This window comes from Ailuropoda melanoleuca, chromosome 11, assembly GCF_002007445.2.
Source record: "Ailuropoda melanoleuca isolate Jingjing chromosome 11, ASM200744v2, whole genome shotgun sequence".
Lineage (NCBI taxonomy): Eukaryota > Metazoa > Chordata > Mammalia > Carnivora > Ursidae > Ailuropoda > Ailuropoda melanoleuca.
The window spans coordinates 2143139-2162057 of NC_048228.1; the positions used below are offsets into that span (position 1 = coordinate 2143139).

At 63.3% G+C, this 18919-nt stretch overlaps 1 protein-coding gene across 6 annotated transcripts in view; it reads left to right on the forward strand.

Moving 5' to 3' along the window:
• Window positions 1-14336, forward strand: part of TP73 (tumor protein p73) — a 63739-nt gene extending 49403 nt beyond the window's left edge. For all 6 annotated transcript variants that reach the window (XM_034671105.1, XM_034671111.1, XM_034671108.1 and 3 more), the window contains 10 exons: window positions 7010-7196; window positions 7523-7638; window positions 9188-9297; window positions 9652-9794; window positions 10041-10129; window positions 10696-10820; window positions 11246-11394; window positions 11662-11800; window positions 12058-12151; window positions 13294-14336. In XM_034671105.1, the coding sequence (XP_034526996.1) occupies window positions 7010-7196; window positions 7523-7638; window positions 9188-9297; window positions 9652-9794; window positions 10041-10129; window positions 10696-10820; window positions 11246-11394; window positions 11662-11800; window positions 12058-12151; window positions 13294-13632 (1491 nt within the window). In that variant the 3' untranslated portion in view covers window positions 13633-14336. The remainder of the gene's footprint in view (window positions 1-7009; window positions 7197-7522; window positions 7639-9187; window positions 9298-9651; window positions 9795-10040; window positions 10130-10695; window positions 10821-11245; window positions 11395-11661; window positions 11801-12057; window positions 12152-13293) is intronic.
• The last annotated feature ends 4583 nt before the right edge of the window (window positions 14337-18919 follow it).

Genomic DNA, 18919 nt, shown 5'->3' on the forward strand with positions numbered 1-18919 from the left:
GCTACGGCTCATGTTAGGGCAGGAAAGTCCCCTTGGAAAAATGACTAGCACCCCGGGATTCAGTGAAGTGGACGTCAGAGGGTGTTGGGGGAGCCCGCAGTGGCCTAAAACCAGGGTTCCCCCAAGGATCAAGGATCGTAGGCCTGCCTCCTCCACTATGGTCATGTGTCCCCGGGCAGCGCACCCTCTCCCCGCTCCACTTGGGGGGGGATGAAAGGAGGCCATGTGGGCCTGGCACCACCTGGCACCGGAGCCACTGCCCTCTGCAGGGGATCAGATGTTTAAGAGTCAAAGCTCTCCTTGCCCCACGTACTTCACTGGGTATTTACAAGTTTCCATGAAAACTTCGATTCCAGCCAACCATTGCCTTAAAAGCTGGAAAATGACCCCCACCCCCGATGCATCCAGGGTGTCCCAGAGCTCACGAGAGTGCAGTGGGCTCCTCTCCTGCTAGCTGAGAGTGGCGTTTAGAGCGAAGAAACTACGCTCACCGCTGTCTGTCTGGAGGGCACATGGTTAACTGAGGTCTGGAACTGGAGACTTACCTGCAGCTTCCCCAGCAGGAAAGCCTGTGCGCAGGGGGCTCCCCGCTGGAGCCAAGGAGCCCGTCCTGAGCACCTGCCCCGACTGTGGCCACAGCAGCCGGGTCAGCCTCCCCCACTCCCAAGCCACCTGCAGCTGGGCCAGCTCCAGCCCCAGGCCATCTGGAAGCTTCTGGGGCACCGGGGGAAGGAGCTGGCCCATCCGTGCCCGCGCTCACCAGACCCGCAGTGGTGTCTGGAACGGTGCGCCCACAGTCAGAGGACCCCGGGACTATCCTTTGGCAGAAGATGCCTGCTGACCCCCGCACCCCGCCCAGGTGGGCTGACCCTTATAATCACCACATGGACAAGGCCAAGCCCCCTCAAAAGGCCACAAGTCAGGTGGGGGGTGAGGGTCATAGGGGCTCTTTCCCCTGGGGACCGTCTGCGGTGAGCAGAGCCCGGCGGCTGGCCAGCCTCCCCACTTCGTCCCCACGCCATGCAGTGCTGCGGGCTGGCTCACGGCCCTGCTTGCTGGGTCCTTGCCAAGCGTTTCCCACCGGGCCAGCCAGTGGAGTGTCTGCCTTCTTCAGGAGTTCAGGACAGACAGGCATGTGCTCTCCAGCTGGCAAGTTTAGAAACCAAGTTCACGGGCGGAGGAACCGGTGTTCGGACCCAGCCGAGGCAGCTCTTGGTGCTTCAGATGCGGCCACCATTTGTGCCCTTGGAGCAGGAGGGAGGCTCCCAGTGGGAGTGCTGGGGCTCTCTGCAAGCCCAGCTATGTCCCCAAAGACACGTCCTGCTTACCCACTCCATCCGCAGGTCCCCTCTTGGAGGTCCAGGGGAAGCCGGATGGCATGCCTGGGTCACAGAATAAGGACTGGAGGGAGGCCCAGAGTTTCCCACACTGCCCGGTCCAGGTCACTGAGGCCAAGGGCAGCCCCCACCCATTGGTCCCCTTACCCCTGACCCCAGGCCAGAGGAAGAAGCATGTCATATTTGGCACCTGTGTCCTTGCTTTGAGTCTTCCTGGACCCGGGTTAGGCCTGGTGGTGACAAAGGGAGCTCCGGGGTCTCAATGCTGCTGCACCCCTGCTGAGCTGGCAGCTTCTAGAGGCAGTGCTCTGTGACAGTTCATGACCTTGGGGGTGAAGAGCATGTGTGCGTGGACCCGGGGCCGAGGAGGAGCTGTCAGTGTGAATGGTGGCCTCGACGGTGGCCCTGTGAGCCCTGTGGAGAAAGCAGGGTAACTGCACCCCGCCTCGGGCTCACTGTCTCCCGGTCTCTCCCGCAGCCCACGCAGTGTCCCCAGGCCCCCTGGTGCCCTCCCCTCCCCTCTGGGCCCACTGCATCTCCCACTGCCCAGGCTGCTGGTGCGGGCTTTCCCTCCCGACCCGTTGGCCCCCCTGGGCCTTCTTAACCCTGCACGGCAGACCTGGTGTCCACCCGCCTCTCTCCTGGGTCAGCTCCACACACACAGCTGCCCGCCCCTGATCTTAGCCCAGGACAGATGCCACTGGGCAGGCCCAAGGCCCTGTGGCCTGGGGGCGCAGCTGAGAGGGGGGCACTCTCCATCTCCCAGGGCACAGTACTTCCAGATCCTGAGAGTCCCAGGACCCCTACCCTCTTGTTTGGGACGTGGGGGGGCAGGCTGCCTGGGTCCTGAGGGGGTCCCCACCAGCCCCAGCCCCACCTCTCCAGCAGCACCTTCTGGGGATGCCCCTGGGTAGTAGTCAGGGTCACTTGGCACCTGCAAAGCCTGTTTCTGCCTCCAATTTACCCTTCTCTGGGCTCCCAGCGAGGGGAGCCCCTCTGTCCAGTCCTTCGTCGGATGCATCTGTTCCCTCCCCCCAGCCAGGAGCTCTTGGGGATCATGGCAGCCTTCTTCCTAAGGCATGTCGGCAGGCATTCGCTGTGGCTGAGCGACCCAGGAGCCTCCAGCCAGCAGGCCCGTGGGTTTCCTTGTGCCCAGACCCTCACTGCTTCCTGACCCTGGGCGCTCTGAAGTGGGTTGGCAGCTTCCCTGTTGTCCTGCCCGGGACTCCCTGACGTGTACCAGAGCCCACCCCACGCTCCCAGCAGCCCTCCTCGGGGTGGCAGAGGCCATAGGAGGAGCTCTAGCAGTGTGGCTGTGTCACACCCCCCAGAAGGAGAAAGGGACCCGGGATGTCTGTCAATGGGGGCTGTGGGCCTAGGCTTCCTGGGGTCTCGGGGGTCACCCTATGAACCCACAGAGCTTCTCCAGGGAGAGATGGGCTGTGGCCTTGGGTGGGTCCTCAAAGGGTCCTGAAATCAGAGAGAAGACAGAAATGTGCTCTGCATGCTCACGCGCATGCACGCACGGGAAGCAGATAAAAGTGGGCTATAAAAAAAAAAATCATTTAAAAAATAAAAGCCCCCCCACAGGCCCCGTCTTCCAGAATCTGTTGTAACAGATTCGCCCAAGCTGGTTAACGGTATTTGCGGTTTGCAAGATGCTACACGTCCCTGGAAAATGACAGACAACTTATTATCACCTCTCCACTCTCCTCCTGTCCAAACCTGCCCGCGCCGGGCACCCAGCTGCCGGGGAGCGGGTGCGAGGAAATTAACAGCCACAGAGCCGCCTCGCCCGCCACCCACCACCCCCGCGCCAGCCCTGCCAGGCCCTGGGCTCCCAGCCAGACTGGGCCCATCGCGCCCGTGATGGGGGGAGGGTCCAAGTGGGGGAGGGCAGGGATGGGCATACACCAGCATTTGGGCAAACCGTTTCCTGTGAGCGCAGAGGAATACGCGCATCCAGGAGCAGGCAAGTCCAGACGGTTCTGTGTCAACAGCCGAAGATAAATAAGATTTTATCAGCTCCGAATCTGTTGAAACACATCCATCTAGCGGTTCTAGGGAAAGAGAGGCAAGAGGGAGGGAGGGAAAGGAAGCGCCTTCACGTGACCTTTTCTATAGAATAGATGGGACCCAGGAGTCTTCCTCCCCACCAGCCCAGGGCCTGGGGCCCAGGAGCTAAGGGAGGAGGGACGGAGCTGGCAGAGGGGTGGAAGCCCACGCCCTCTTCGACACAGGCCTGGTTTTCTGAGAAGGCTTTCCTCTCCTACAGGTCCCCACCCTGGCCCCATCCCATGTGTGGCCATCCCAGGGCCCCTCCCAGGCCCCCCTCCTGCCGCTGTAGCCCAGCCAGATGCTACCAGGTATAGGGAAACCTCAGGCATCCCTCCGCCTGCTCAACGCCAGCGGGCTGGTGGTCTGTGGGCTCACCCCCCTGCAGGGATGGGGCTGGCTGGTGCACGTGCCCAAGGCCACATTAGCAGCCAGCTGCGTATGGGCCTGGGCTGGGGACACCCCTGTGGGGAGTGGGGCTAGGCCCAAGGCTGGCGGTGGCCTTGCCAGGGACTCAGAGGGAGGAAGCCGCGCTCACTCTCCTCACCCACCCCAGGCGGCCCCGCGCTCGCCGCACAGCCCGCTCCCGCGCGGGTACCGCGGACAGCTCCCCGGCTCCTCCCCCCGGGCGGGGCGGGGCGTCCCGGGCGCGCCCCCCGCCCGCCCGCCGCCCGCGCCTTCGCGAGTCCCGCCGTTTCCTCTGGGACCTCGGCCCGAGTCCTGACACGAAGCGCACCCCTGGGGCTTCCCCGCCCCGCTGGGCTGCAGGACCTCTCGAGGGGGCTCGCGCGCCGTCTCCGCCCGGGCTCGGAGCCCGCGGCTGGGCCTGGAGTCCTGCACCGTCCCTGCTGACTAGTGAGCCAAGGCGTCTGGCCCTTTCGGGGTCTACAGACCCCATCTCAGGCTGCAGAGGGAGCAGGAGGTCGGATGACTGACTGATGGGAGCCGCTGGGCTGGGTGATCGCTCCAGGAAGGGGACTGCAGTGTCCACGTGCCCCTGGGGGCACTCTCTGCCCTGCTCAGAGAGGGGCCAGGAATCATCTCCCGTGGGAATGACTACTGCACATTAACTGTCCACTGCGAACATGGTCCAAGGGTATTAAGTGTAGTCAGTCACTGGCCCCCCACCAAGCCTTGGAGAGGTTTGTCCAGTGGTTTACAGCATCCCGGGGGCCAAGCCCAAGAGCCAGACCTCAAAGGCCATTCTCCCGCTGCTTACCCGGGACTGTGACCTGCCCCTCCCAGGCCAGGCCTGTTTCTCAGCGTGTCTGCCCACCCCCACACCCCACTCCAGGATGAAGCAGGCCCGTCTCTGAGGGTCCTCTGCATGCCCCCTCTCAGGCCCACTCACTGGACACCTCTGCAGGCCCTCCTAGGGTTCCTGTGGACCCTGTAGGGGACGGGGATGCCCTCTGGAATCCACCAGCTGCCACAGAAGGGCCCAGTCCCACTGGTCACCAGCTGAAGCCGGCCAGCACCAGGGCTGTGTGGCTTTCAGGTGCCAGCCTCCAGTAAGTCTAGATTCTTATGCGGCTTGAAGGGGCTCTCAGCCCACTTTCCCTAGTAAGTCTAGGACCTGGCCGACCATAGGCACTCAACAAATGCTTGCTGTGGGGCCCTCTTCCCCCAGGAAGACCCCCTGGATGACTGCTCTCATGCTGAGCCTCTCGGCTTGCCTCCAGGATGCTGGACAGGCAGTTCCCTGCCTGACGCTACACCTGCACGTTGTCTGAGGGTCAGGGGCAAGTTCTGAAGCCTCACTTGTGGGTGGGCCAAAGAGCTGGATGCTGAGCTGGCTGGCACCTAGTGTTTGCCTTGGGCTGGGCTGCGGCTGTTCTGGGCACAGCCCTGGGGGCAGGGTGCCCAGCTTATCCCCACACTGGTGCTTTGGGGAGTGATGGGGACACTGGAGGTCAGCGGTTACCTCCCGGGAAGCAGGACTGACCCCTGCAACATACAGGCAGCCCCCCACTCCCCTTGTGGCCCCAAGTCCAACCTTAGGCAGCCCTGTTTTCTGCTTTTCCCAGCAGTGCCTCACCTCCATCTGCAGGGCTGTGCGGGATCATTCTTTCCCTCATTTTAAACAGGTCTGGGGGCTCTGCTCAGAGGTGGGCTCCTAGGTATGGGGTGGCAGGCTGCACTGGGCTCTGGGGACCCCAGTGAGTGGGGCATCTATTAGGGGGTGAGCCCAAGGGGCATCCAGTTCCCGTCCATGATGGAGGTCAGGAAGGGTGCATACTGAATTCAGCACCACGGGAAAGTTGAATAGGGTCCAACACCCCGAGAATGCCACTAGGGAGACCCCAGCCCACTTGTCCCCCAAAGCCCCTTGGACTCCACTCTGGGGTTGGGTGAGTGTTTCCGGGAGGGAGCCCCGGCCAGCTCATCAGGGGAGGGATGGCTTACACCGTGGGGCCAAGGGCTTTGAGGGCCCTGGGGACCCTTTGTTCTCAGGCTGTGTTTGCCACCCCTTGCTTTTTGTATACTTGGAGTTGCTGAGGGTATGAGTCCCTGAGGGTCCACAGTGTCCCTTGATGGCCAGAGAGGGAGCTCTGGTGGCCAGTGGGGGCCTTACCTTTGCAGGATGAACGTGTCAGGGCCTCCCAGTTTCCTTGGCAAAAGTGGGCTGAGACTGTCTCTGGCTCTGCCGGCAGCTCCAGCATCCAGCCTCAGTTGCCCCAACTAAACCATGGTGCGTACAGTTCCCACTGTGAACCCGAAGCTCCAGTGTGGCCCCCAGTCTGCTGTGATGCACCACATGGCAGTGCCCAGACCCCAGCTGTGGTGGTGTCTCCTGGTTCAGGACAGTTTCCCTGGCTGTACCGCGGGGGCGTGTAATGGGGCACCCTCCAGGCTTTGTGGCTAACTCCAGGTTACTGGGGCTTTGGGGGGGGCATAGGGATTATGGGGCAGAGACAGGAAGTGTCCTGTGGCCACCATCAGGGTCACCTTTGAACTCATGAGAGCTTGCCAGGGTTCTTAGGTGGGTGACATGGTCCCCTGGGCGCTCATCCTCCCTGAGACAGGGTCCCAGGCTGCAGGGACTGGAGCTTTGAGGTCAGAGGGCCCCCATGCCAGTGGCCCATGCCAAGCTGCGGAGCTCCACCCCTCAGACTTGCTGTTCTAGGGAGTTCTTTTCTGAAGCTTTGGTGGATAGGGGCACTCTCAGAATTACTTGTTTCTCATCAAAATGCCAGAAAAGCCTAATTCTGTGTGTTTAAAAACTGAGATGCAATGCTGCAAATCCCCTCCTTCAAACCACTGCAATCTGGGGGCTGAAGGTTGATGGTGGGAAGAGCCGGGCTTGGCGGGGCAGACCTGGCTCCCAGCCCCCGCTCGCCAGCAGCTCCTCACTTCCCCAGCCTTTACTGTCCTCACCTGTAAGAGGGACATAATGGTGCTAACCTCCAGCCAGGGAGATCCAGACAGAAAGTCCGACTGCTCTCCCTGCGCCCAAACGGGCCAGGTGCCGAGTGGGTGAGGGGTTCCCCGAGGAGGCACTCTGAAGAAGGATGAGCACGCCATCGGAGAGCTGGGGGTGGGATTCCTGACTGGGGGCGCGGTCTCGAGGGTGCTGAGTTGGGGCTGGACCTGACCCCGCCCCCTGCCCCCACCAGTACTCCCCCCTGTTGAAGAAGTTGTACTGCCAAATTGCGAAGACCTGCCCCATCCAGATCAAGGTGTCCGCCCCGCCGCCCCCCGGCACCGTCATCCGTGCCATGCCCGTCTATAAGAAGGCGGAGCACGTCACCGAGGTCGTGAAGCGCTGCCCCAACCACGAGCTCGGGCGGGACTTCAACGAAGGTGAGACCTCCAGCCCCTGTGCCCAGCAGCCAGGGCACACTGGGCATTCTGGGATGGGGAGGGCTGGCCGCGGGCCTCCTGGCTGGGAGGCAGCAGGGGCTGGCAGTGTGGGCTCAGCGTTCCCGCCCCCAGCCCCTCTCGTCCCAGCTGCACCTGGGGCCTCAGGTGCAGGTGCCCACAGGCCAGCGGGCTGCTGGGCCAGGCGCTCTGAGGGCAGGAGGCCAGTGGGGCCAGCCCTGTGGTCCCCAGCTGGCTGCGATGTGCCTGCCATGGGGTGGCCAGACCCCAGCTGGGCACCCCTCTGAAGCGGTGTCCCCTCCCGGCAGGACAGTCTGCTCCGGCCAGCCACCTCATCCGCGTGGAGGGCAACAATCTCTCGCAGTACGTGGACGACCCCGTCACGGGCAGGCAGAGTGTCATGGTTCCCTACGAGCCCCCGCAGGTAGGCCGGGGCCCCTGCACTTGGCCACAAGGGTGGGGGCCCGGTGGTCAGAGAGCACTTGTGTCAACTCAGCCAGCCAGCCCAGCTGGCCCTGGCGTCTCCAGTCCTGCCACGGAGCAAGTTCCTCGCCCTCACCTGCCCACACCCGCACCCGGCACCCATTTCTGACCACTTGTGTGCAGGTCTAAGTGGGACCTCCTCGGGCCCTCTCTGGCCATGGGAGAGAGGTGGGTAGGGCATAGGCAGGGTCTGGAGGTGAGGGATGAGGCCAGAATGGGAGGTGGGCGGAGTGGAAAGCCCCCCGCCCCGGGGCTCTGCTGTGACCCAAAGGCAGCAGAAGGTTCTGGGGCTCCTGTGAGGGCCAAGCTGGGGGTGGAGTCAAGTGGGTGTGGGGGTTGGTGGTGGGATGGGGGAGGGGGACTTGGTCGCAGCCCTGCGCCCTATGCGCCATGCTTCCCAGGGTGAGTGGGCACAGTGAGCCCCCACCTTTTCCCTACCTGGCTCTGGCCTCCAGACTGCAATCAACCCCCCAGACCCTGTCCCTGTCCCTGGCCCCTCGGGCCCCCCAGGCCCCCCACCCTGCTGTCCCTCCTTCTGCAGCCAGACTCTCACCTGCCAGAGTCCGCCAGGAAAGCAGGGCTCTCCCGCCCCCTCGTGGCTGCCATGTGCCAGTGGTTTTGTGAAAGGCCAGGTTTGCCTTCCTCAGCGACTGAGTTTTATCTCCTGACCCAGGGAGACCATGACCACCGCCCATTTTGTGGTCCTGGCACACCCAGGGGTCAAGAGTCCTGGGTTCATAACTCAGCTGTCCACAAACTCCCTGGGAAATGGCACATGAGCTGGAGATGGGGGTCCACCACATGGCTCTGGTCCATCCACTGCCGGAACAGCGCCTAGCACCTTTCTGCCCACGAGAGCCCACGGCCAGCAGAACACACATCTGTGCCCACAGAAACCTGTACAGCTGCCCCCCCACACCCAGCCTCCAGGGCTTGACCTCTAATCTGTGTTAGGGAGAGGGCCAGAGCAACCAGACCGCAGGACTCTGTGCTTCCGGGAGCCAGCATGACGCATGGCACTCCATGTACTTCATGAATGGATGGACGGATGGGCAGGCAGATGCGGGGAGGGTTTGGATGGTGGGTGAATAGGTGGGTGGATGAAAGGGGATAATTTGGATGGATGGATAGAAAGATGGATGTGGATGGGTGCATGCAGGTGAATGGGTCGGATGCATGCAAGTGGATGGATGGACAGATGGGTGGACAGAAGGTAGATATGCAGGTGGACGGATGGATGGCAAAGGACCACAGTTCAGGGGCTGCCTCCACCCTGTGCCTACCCAGTCAGGACCCAGCCCAGGAGCCCCACCTCAGTGGTTTGGGGCCTGCAGGCTGACAGCACAGCCGCCCCCCCTCCCATGTGCAGGTGGGGACAGAATTCACCCCCCGTGTGCAGGTGGGGACAGAATTCACCCCCCGTGTGCAGGTGGGGACAGAATTCACCACCCCGTGTGCAGGTGGGGACAGAATTCACCCCCCGTGTGCAGGTGGGGACAGAATTCACCACCATCCTGTACAACTTCATGTGCAACAGCAGCTGTGTGGGGGGCATGAACCGGCGGCCCATCCTCATCATCATCACTCTGGAGACCCGGGAGTGAGTCTGCCGGGCGTGTGGGGTGGGGGAGGCTCAACGGGCTTGGGGCTGTGCTGCTGGGGGCTGCGCATGAATCCGGGGCATGGTAAGGGATGGTGCGAGCCCTGGAGGTGAGTTTAAGGAGAGATGGACCCCCCCGCCCCGGGCTGCAAGGGCTGCCGGAGCAGGAGCTGGGCTTTGGGAGGACGGCAGGGGACCTGGTGTCCCAGAGTGGCTGCGAGCTCAGCCTTCACCCCCGGCTCGTCAGGATCCCTCTCTGCGAGGTGGGTGGCGATGGTGAGTAGGGCTCGCAGGGCTGGGGGGAGGGTCCCCGAGGCTCATGGTTCTGGCTATGCCCCCCCCGGCCCCCGCCAGTGGACAGGTGCTGGGCCGCCGGTCCTTTGAGGGCCGCATCTGCGCCTGTCCTGGCCGAGACCGCAAAGCCGATGAGGACCACTACCGGGAGCAGCAGGCCCTGAGCGAGAGCGCAGCGAAGAACGGGTCCGCCGGCAAGCGTGGTGAGCGGCCCGGGTGGGGGCGTGGGGGCCGCCAAGGATGTCAGACAGACACCTGCCTTGGGGCACGAGCCACGAGGCCGCTCCGGCTCCAGCTCCATCCAGCACGGGCCCTACCCTGGGTCGGCCCCTCTTGAATGGGTTCTGGTCTCTGGGCCCATCCACAATCACACCCACGTGAGGGCAGCTCACACCGGGTGACGGGTATCCTGATGGCTTCACCTGCATGTGGCCTGCCTCCCCTTGCAGCCTTCAAACAGAGCCCCCCGGCCGTCCCTGCCCTGGGCACCAACGTGAAGAAAAGGAGGCACGGGGATGAGGACGTGTATTACATGCACGTGAGTGGCTGTGGCGTGCTCAGAGCTGAGACCCTGGGCTCTGCAGGCAGCAGGCGGGGCGCCCGGGAGAGGAAGCTCCCAGCCGGCCAGACTGCAGGGGAAGTGACTGCACTGCTCCACCCCCACACACAAGAAGGCCTGCTGAGACGGGGGAGGGATGCAGACCCTTCCGGGGGACAGTGTATCAGGGATCATGGAATCCTGAAGTCTGTGACCCGTTTATACGGCTGTCACGTGAGCCAAAGCACCCATGAGCTTTGCTAGGACGGCTCTTCCATTATGTGAACCTGATTCCACAATGAGTTCCTGATTCTCAAAGCCCTGTATTTGGTGGGTGCCCCCGCCCCAGCACCCTGAGTGTGCAGGGCCCCAGGGATGGGAGGAATGGGGGGCGCTCGCTGGGCCCCACACCTGCTCCTGGGGAAGAAGGAAGAAGGGGGGCTTCCAGACCGGGGGATGCGAGGGAGCTCTGTGAGAGGAGAGAGACGCTTCAGCACCAGCCCAGGGTCCAGGGTCCCCCAGGACTCGCCCAGACACCTGTGCCAAGGGTCCCCGTCTGTGCTCAGGTACGGGGCCGCGAGAACTTTGAGATCCTGATGAAAGTCAAGGAGAGCCTGGAGCTGATGGAGCTGGTGCCACAGCAGCTGGTGGATACGTACCGGCAACAGCAGCAGCAGCTCCTGCAGCGGCCGTGAGTGCAGCCCCTCCAGCCCCAGACCCCCACCCTGCCACCACCTGGCAGGAAGGCCGGGACCACGTCTACCCGCAGCGCCTTCCGAAAGGGCGCCGCCCCCGCCAGCACAGGCACCCAGGGCCCCCACTTGGGACCCCCTCCTCCTGGGAGCCTTCGGTGCACCATGGCCGTCTGGGCCACCAGTCCACCCCTCCCACAGGGCGGCCTCCTAAGTGTTTCCTGGCTGGAAGGTGGGGGGTCAGAGCACAGCCGCCCCACTGGCTGATTCCAGCGGCAGCAGCCGGCTCTATCCTGCCTCTGCGGGAGGGCAGGCCAGGGGCCGTCTGGCCCAGGTCTGGGTGGGAACGCTGGGTGAGGAGGGAGGCCCCCAGCAGCACAGGGCATTACGTGGAAATGACCAGGAGCTGTCCCGGTCCGAGCAGGAGCCACCTGCAGCCCGCGTCCTACGGGCCCGTCCTCTCGCCCATGAACAAAGCACACGGAGGCGTCAACAAGCTGCCCTCCGTCAACCAGCTGGTGGGCCAGCCGCCCCCGCACGGCTCGGCAGCCGGGCCCAACCTGGGGCCCATGGGTGAGTGGCTCAGGCGGGGGGGCACAGAGAGGGCTGGGGAGGCACAGAGGGTAGGTCTGGCTCCAGACACTCACTGCTGCCCAGCTCGGGGCTCTCAATGGCTGCCTCCCATGGGCAGCTCCCGTCCACGGGCGGGAGGCACAGCCATGGACAGTGCCCTCGGTCCGTTCCCCACCGTGGGTCCACACCGTGCTAGCTTCCCAGTCTTGTAGAGCGGGGGACGCCTGACCCGGCTGGCCCCGACGGTCCGGCTTGTCACCTGCCTAGGCCCCGGCATTCTCAACAACCACGGCCACGCCCTGCCGACCAGCGGTGAGATGAACGGCAGCCACAGCGCCCAGTCCATGGTCTCAGGGTCCCACTGCACCCCACCACCCCCCTACCACGCCGACCCCAGCCTGGTCAGGTACGTGTGTGCTGCTGAGTCCTGCCATGAAGCCACGGACCTCAGCCCCTGTGGGGCTGCTGGGCAGTCTGCACTCTGTCCTGCCTGTCCTCACGCCCTCGAGCACAGACAGCGGCAGGGGAGGGGGCAGGAGTGAGTACCCCATAGTTGCTCAGAAGGGGCTCCTGGAGTGGCCACGGGTGGGCAGGGGTGCCAGGCCGCGCGGCCAAGCACGTGCTTGGGAGTCAGAGCCGCTCCACCCCGCCTTCCGTCCGCAGTTTCCTGACAGGACTGGGGTGTCCCAACTGCATCGAGTACTTCACGTCCCAGGGCCTACAGAACATTTACCACCTGCAGAACCTGACCATAGAGGTAGGAGCCCCGCCCACGGACCAGAGCCCTGCGCCCTGGCCCTGGCGCAAAGCCGCCCTCTGCTTCCTGCTCTCCCCAAGGGAGGGAAGGTGGGGGAATCTGGGAAAACCCTTCTTCCCGAGACCAAGCCCAACCTACTCTCTCACGTCTGGCTTCCTATCGAGTCAGCTCTCGAGGCGCCGGGGAGGTCAGCTGCACAGGCAGGGGCTGGATGGGACCCCCGCCTGGGCCCCTGGCAGCTGGACTGCTCACTTGGACGTCAAGCCTCTCCCTTATACCCAGCAGCCCGGCTGCCTCTGATTTGGGGGACAGGCTGTTCCCAAAGCACGGAGAGTTGCCAAGGCCAGAAGGGTCTTGGAGCTGGTGCAGCTCAGTGCCACTTACATGAGGAGAAACTGAGGCCTACAGAAGGCAAGACTGATCCTTGCCGTACGCCCACAACCCCTGTGTATCCTGGGTTCAGATGGTGCCAGGCTAGAAGCAAACGGCCATGGCTCATCTCTGGCTCAGACAAGAATACCAGCACTGAGTCCCTCCTACACTGTGAGGGACGTCACTGGCTCGCAGCTTAGGGCTGCCTTGAGCTGTAATGCATGGTTAACCAAGGAAAGCGCAAGCCTCAAGAGCCCCGGAGATGCAGGGGCAGCCCCAGATCCCAGGGGGTTGCGATCAGCGGCCGGGAGTGTTGTGAGCCCCTGCTCCCGCCCAGGGCCGCGGGCCAGAGGTGCGGGCCTGTCGGAGGCACTGGGGCCAGTCACTTGGACGAATGCCCTCCCCCTCCCCTGTCCCCACTGACCCCTGCCGGCCTAGCTCAGTGCATGTTAAGTGCCCCTCACCCACGGGACCCTGTGCCTGGCGGGGGAGGGCGCAGGGGCTCTATGAGCTGCTCTGGTCCCCACGGGGCCTGCGGTGGAGGGTCGCTCTGGCTGTGGTCAGGGCGGCAGGCTGCAGAGCCCAGGAATGACTTCACCCTCCACACGCACGCCCCTTCTTGGCTCTCCGGTCAGGGAAGGCCAGGGCCTCACGATGCAGCACTAGCTGCCCCGTTTCTTCCCGGCCGGGTCCACGACCGGGAGTGAGGGGGCTTCTGGGCGGGGTGGGGGCAGGGCCCGCTGACTGCGGCACGCCCGCGGCTCCCGCAGGACCTCGGGGCGCTGAAGATCCCGGACCAGTACCGGATGACCATCTGGAGGGCCCTGCAGGAGCTGAAGCAGAGCCACGACTATGGGACCCAGCAGCTGATCCGCTCCAGCAGCAACGCCTCCACCGTCTCCATAGGCAGCTCGGGGGAGCTGCAGCGGCAGCGGGTCATGGAGGCCGTGCACTTCCGCGTGCGCCACACCATCACCATCCCCAACCGTGGGGGCCCGGGCGGGGGCTCGGGGCCCGAGGAGTGGGCCGACTTTGGCTTCGACCTCCCGGACTGCAAGTCCCGAAAACAGTCCATCAAAGAGGAGTTCACGGAGGGCGAGATTCACTGAGGGGCCCGGCTGCGCCCGAGCGCGGACACGGAGGGCACAGTGCGGGGTCAGCGACGGCAGCCGTGGCCGCGTTCCCCCGGGGAAGCTGTGTTTGGTCTCCTGGTCCTTTTGTCAGACTGCCCAGGGAGGCGGGACCCGCAGGCTGTGCCCCGGAAAAGGCGAGGTGTCCGTGGCGCCCTGGACAGCGGGCATGCCGTGTCGGGGCCTGGAGCTGGGCCCGCCAGGGGCCTCGTCGTCCTCAGCACTGCTGCTCCCCAGTGAGATCCTTCGGAATACAAGGACTGCCTCTGCGACGGACTGCCGAAAAGTATTTTTCGACGTCTTTTGGTTCCTGGCAATGAGCGGCTCCGGGATTGTGTCTAAAACATGTTTATTTTTGGGTCGATGCCTCACACCCTGTCTCTGCCCAAGGCTGGGTCCCTCTGCTGGACTTGAGGGTCAGTCTGTCCCTCACACTTCAAACCATGCAGCTACCTTCCACTTCCTGCCCAAAGAGGAAACCCAGAACCTCCCTGGAACTGGAGGCATGTGCGGTCCCTCCTGGGAGGCAAGGAAACTTCTGGTCAGTTGCCACAGCCAACACCGATGCCAACATCACTGGCCACAGCTGCCTCCCTGTGGCGACCTTCTCGGCACAGACGTGGACAGCATGCTTCTTAGACTACTGGAAACTGTCAATATTTGATAAAATGATACCCTTTGTATTGGTGGGTCAGCTTTTATTTTATTTTTTGCTTTCATTCTTACCGTTCCCTTCAGGGTTCAGGCTGGCGGCACTCCTGGCCTCCCAGGTCTGTATAAACAGGCTGCACTAGGACAGCAGAGGGCAAGCCAGGCGAGGGACAGCCTCTCGCTCCCACATGCTGGACAGGGCGGTGGAGGCGCAGGGCAGGTCCACCCACTGTATGGATGCAAAGCTCTCCACTGGGGACAGCTCCACTCCATTGGTGACACTGGCAAACTGGGGGCAGGGCAATGGGTCACCTTTCTCAGGGCCGTGGGGAGAGCCCCTCCCAGGCGGAGGGAGCAGTCGGCAGGAAGGGTGCTGACCGGGGGCTCGGAGAAAGGCCCGGTGATGAGAGGGCCCTCCTGTGCTCCTGGGGATGGCACGGAGGCAGCGGCGGGGACACAGCCCTTCACGAGGCACCCCAAGGCATCAGCGGGCTGGGGGCAGGTGTGGGGCCATATTTATTGGCAAGGAACTGCGTGAGCCTTTGTGGCCAGCACGCTGACTGACCAAGCGCACTGTCCAGGGCAGGACACAGGGCCACGGAGAAACATGGGCCATGGGTAACGAGACAGGCGGGATAACGGGAGGCCGGCCTCTTTCATGAGCCGAGACTCACCTTGGGTGCAGGTACACGGAGCTTCCCAAGCACAGCCGGCTCCTCGCTGTGCCTGCAGAACGTGTGGTCCTCTGCTGGTGTCTGCACAGAGCAGGGAAGCCTCCAGGCCAGGGGAAGGTGTAGATGCAGCCCTCAGTGCCCTTCAGGTTTCTGCTTGTTGCCGTGAGCCCCCCAGGAGATGCTTCCTCTCCGGGGAAGGCAGGATGGACTCCTCAGGCTACGTGTTCAGAGGTGTCTGTTCAGGACTCGAGCTGCGTCCCTCTCCACGCTGGATGTCCAGACGGTGGGTGGTAAAATACCAGCTTCTTTCTTAGATGTCCGCACTGGGAAGAGGGAGGGGTGTTACTTGCTGCCCAGTGGTTCAGAGACTGGCCAGCCAGGGAAGGGAGTCCTGGAACAACGCCAGACCAGGACTTCATCTTGGAACGTCACCCGGACGCCTCGCAGGTCTGTACTGCCGTGAAAGCATTGCTTGCGCTGCCGTGAGCGGCTGCGCCTGGGATTACGCCGCCAGCCCCCCCCCTCCACCATGCATCCCCTGGGGCCCACGTTCCAGGGTGTCAGCACACCCAGGAGGCTCTGACCCCCAGGCTGGGGCCAACAGGGTAGAGAGAACCAGCTCATTCTGACAGGCAGCCAGCTCTGCTCACTAGCCCAGATGGGCTCTGGCGCACGGGGATCTGCAGTGCCCCCAGGGTACGCGTTGTCCTAGAGGACTGCAGTCACGGGCCGCAGACTCAGGGCTACTGGGGGCCGTGACGTCTGGCATCTCGGGCATCGGGGCTGGGCTAGAGTCTGGCGCTTGCTCCTGCGGCCCCACGCTGGAACCCCCCGGTGGTGCCCCCTTGTTCCAGCTCAGGCACTGGGGACCTATCTCCCAACTCCCTGGTGTCCACGAACCCGGCTGTGTGCACGATGAGCCCAGGCCCCCATGGCTTTGTCTCCGAGGCGTGCTCCTGTGGACCCGAGTCCGGCAGGAAATGCCCCAAGGCCCCACTAGGGGCCCTGGAAAGGGTGGGTGCGGGGCAGGCAGAGCCCCCAAACATTGAGGGAGGAGGGAGAAGGGAGGAGGGAGGAGGTCGTCCTCCTGTGGGGGCCCCAGGCTGCACACGCCCGGAGCCTCTCCCACCGTGCTGGAGGGTGAGCACATTTGGGGAGAACGAACCATGAGAATCAACCGCACAGACACCCGGCCCTGCTCCGGGGAACGTGAGAACTGACAGGAGCGACGATCCGTAGGTTTGAAAGTCTGGCTCCACAGAACTCAAACACCGAGAACAAATACACCTGGAAGGTGTGGGGTTTCTCCAGCGGTGACAAGGCGGGAGGGACGCTCTGGCCGGGACGCAGCCCGGGGAGTGGGGTGAGCCGCACGTCCACACGGACACCAGGCCAGAAAGCGCACTGCTGTGGGGCCCCCGCCTGTCCTGCCCCGCACCCCTCGCTGCCCCCCACAGGCTCATCTGCCCGCAGAGCCTCGTCACCAGGGCTGGGCTGCCGCCGAGTGGTCATTTCCGCGGCCTAGGCCCCCAGCACTCACGGATGAGGGACAGGTCAGCACCTCGGACGCACACAGCCGCTTCCCTGTTTCCATAGGGTAAAGCACATTAACGCTGTAAGGTTAAAAAAAAAAATACCACCCATGTTTCTAAAGTAATTGATGCTTCTTTGAGCAGTATTAATGGATCTATTCCAATGATATTAACTTTTTTTGGTAATGTAATCTTGGGAAAATGTGTTATTTTTTTAGCTGTGTTTTGGTGGGAAATTTTGTTTTTGTAACACAATAAAACGCCCATTCCGAAGGCTGTCTCTGCGTAACTCAGACGAGGAAGACAACGCACACACTCGGCGGCGGGAGGACCTGCGGCCTCCACACCGGGCCTGAGCAGCCCCACTGGGCTTCTCCCGTGTTTTCAGTGGGATGAGGCTGTCGGCACCGCAGAGCCGCGAACTCGGGGCTGCCTGGAGTCACACGAGCGTTCTGTCCATGCAAAGCTGCCTGACCTCACAGGCCTGACTTCGGCCTCCGCCTCCTGACCCCTCATCCAAGGTGGGGGGCCGGCGGCGGTCTTCAGAAAGGTCACATGGGGCGCAGGGAGACCACGAATACCCTCCCAGCTGCCTGGAGTAGAGCTTCCCTTCCGTCTCTCAGTTCTCAGCTTTCTGGATTTCCGGGCTGTAGGAGAGGGGACGCTGCCCCAGCAAAACAGGCCTCTTGAGTCTGCTCAACCTGGAGGGGAACCCAAGTGTTTTAGACATTGGGCTAAAACTAAGCAGAAGAGAAAACACAAAGGCCAGATGGAGCCGTGCCCACACTCCTCTGGCACTCACTGAGGCAGGGACAGCTCCATGGAGACACCACATGCAGGCAGGTCAGGAGAGGCCAGGAGAGGTCAGGCGGGGGCCAGGAGAGGCCAGGCGGGGATCAGGAGAGGTGAGGTGGGGCCAGGAGAGGTGAGGTGGGGCCAGGAGAGGTCAGGTGGGATCAGGAGAGATCAGGTGGGGCCAGGAGAGGTGAGGTGGGGCCAGGAGAGGCCAGGCGGGGCCTGGAGGGGCCAGGAGAGATTAGGTGGGGCCAGGAGAGGTCAGGTGGGGTCAGGAGAGGTCAGGAGGGGTCTGGAGAGGGCAGGCAGGGCCAGAAGAGGCCAGGAGAGGTCAGGGAGGGCCAGAAGAGGCCAGGTGGAGCCAGGTGAGGCCAGGTGGGGCCAGGAAAGGTCAGGTAGAGCCAGGAGGAGGGCCAGGAGGGGCTAGGAGAGGTCAGGCGGGGCCAGGAGAAGTCAAGTGGGGTCAGAAAGGACCAGGAGGAGCCTGGAGAGGCCAGGAGAGGTCAAGCAGGCCTAGGTGGCCCAACTGGGGCCCCAGCCACCCCTTTCCGGTTGGGCCCGTTCATTCACACACACACTCCGAGCAAAACCTGCTCACCCCTTTGCCCAGAGTTGTTACCTATTCCTGGCGCAATGTGGAGGGCTGAGCAGACCGAGCCCTCCCCTGTCACCGAGACGGGAATCCCCATCACAAGCACACAGACACCTCTGAACCGGATGGAAACAAGGAAAGGCTTTGGGCTTCAGCGTTGCTCGTGGTGCTTCTGTCCTGACCACAGAGGCCTGAAGCACTTCGTGTCACAGGTCCACAGCCCGCGGGCCAGCCCCACCCAAAGGGTCCCAGGAGCCGATCTTTGGTGACTACAGAAGATTCTCTCCCTGGACAGTGTGTTTGCACAGATTCAGGGCAAAAACAAAGCCCCCAAATGGAGCCTAAGGTAGTCCTCTTCTGGTTAGGGATGTGGAGAGGCCACGGGCCTCCAGGGCGGGCACTAAGGGGGCCTCTACTTGACGCCCCCCGCCCAGTACCACTGCCCCTGCCCGACGTCATCTTGTCTCCCCTCCCCACTGTGCGGGGACGCGGGACTCATCAGACCCCTGGAATGGGGAAGTCCCTGTCATTTTGTGTGCTTCAGAACAGGGTGTATTCATACAACCCCGACGGGGTGCCTCCCGGACGGATGGTGGGTGATCACGCAGACAGCTGCAGGTGACACCCACATCCAGAATGCGCGCTGGCTCTGAAAATGGCAGATCGCTGCACTGACCAGAACATGGAAGGACACCTTCTGGCAGAAAGTCAGCATACCCAAGTCCCTCCTGTGAACTTCCCTGACCTTGAAGGATTCTGAGACCGGGTCCGAAGAGCTCTCAGTACCCCTCCCAGGACTGACCCCACCCCTCCGGTGGCACCTGGCCTGGGTCTGAGAGGGCAGGGAGAGGTCAGCACCCCGGCCAGAGACGCCCAGGGGGTCCGGAAGGTGCCCAGAGAACCGCGTGCCTGAGGACGTGGTGGCTGGACCCTACTAGAATGTACAATGAAAAGGCACCATCTGCGTGCGGTGAGCTGTACTCAGCGCTGGACCGAGGCAGGGCCAGGCGCTAAGCACGCAG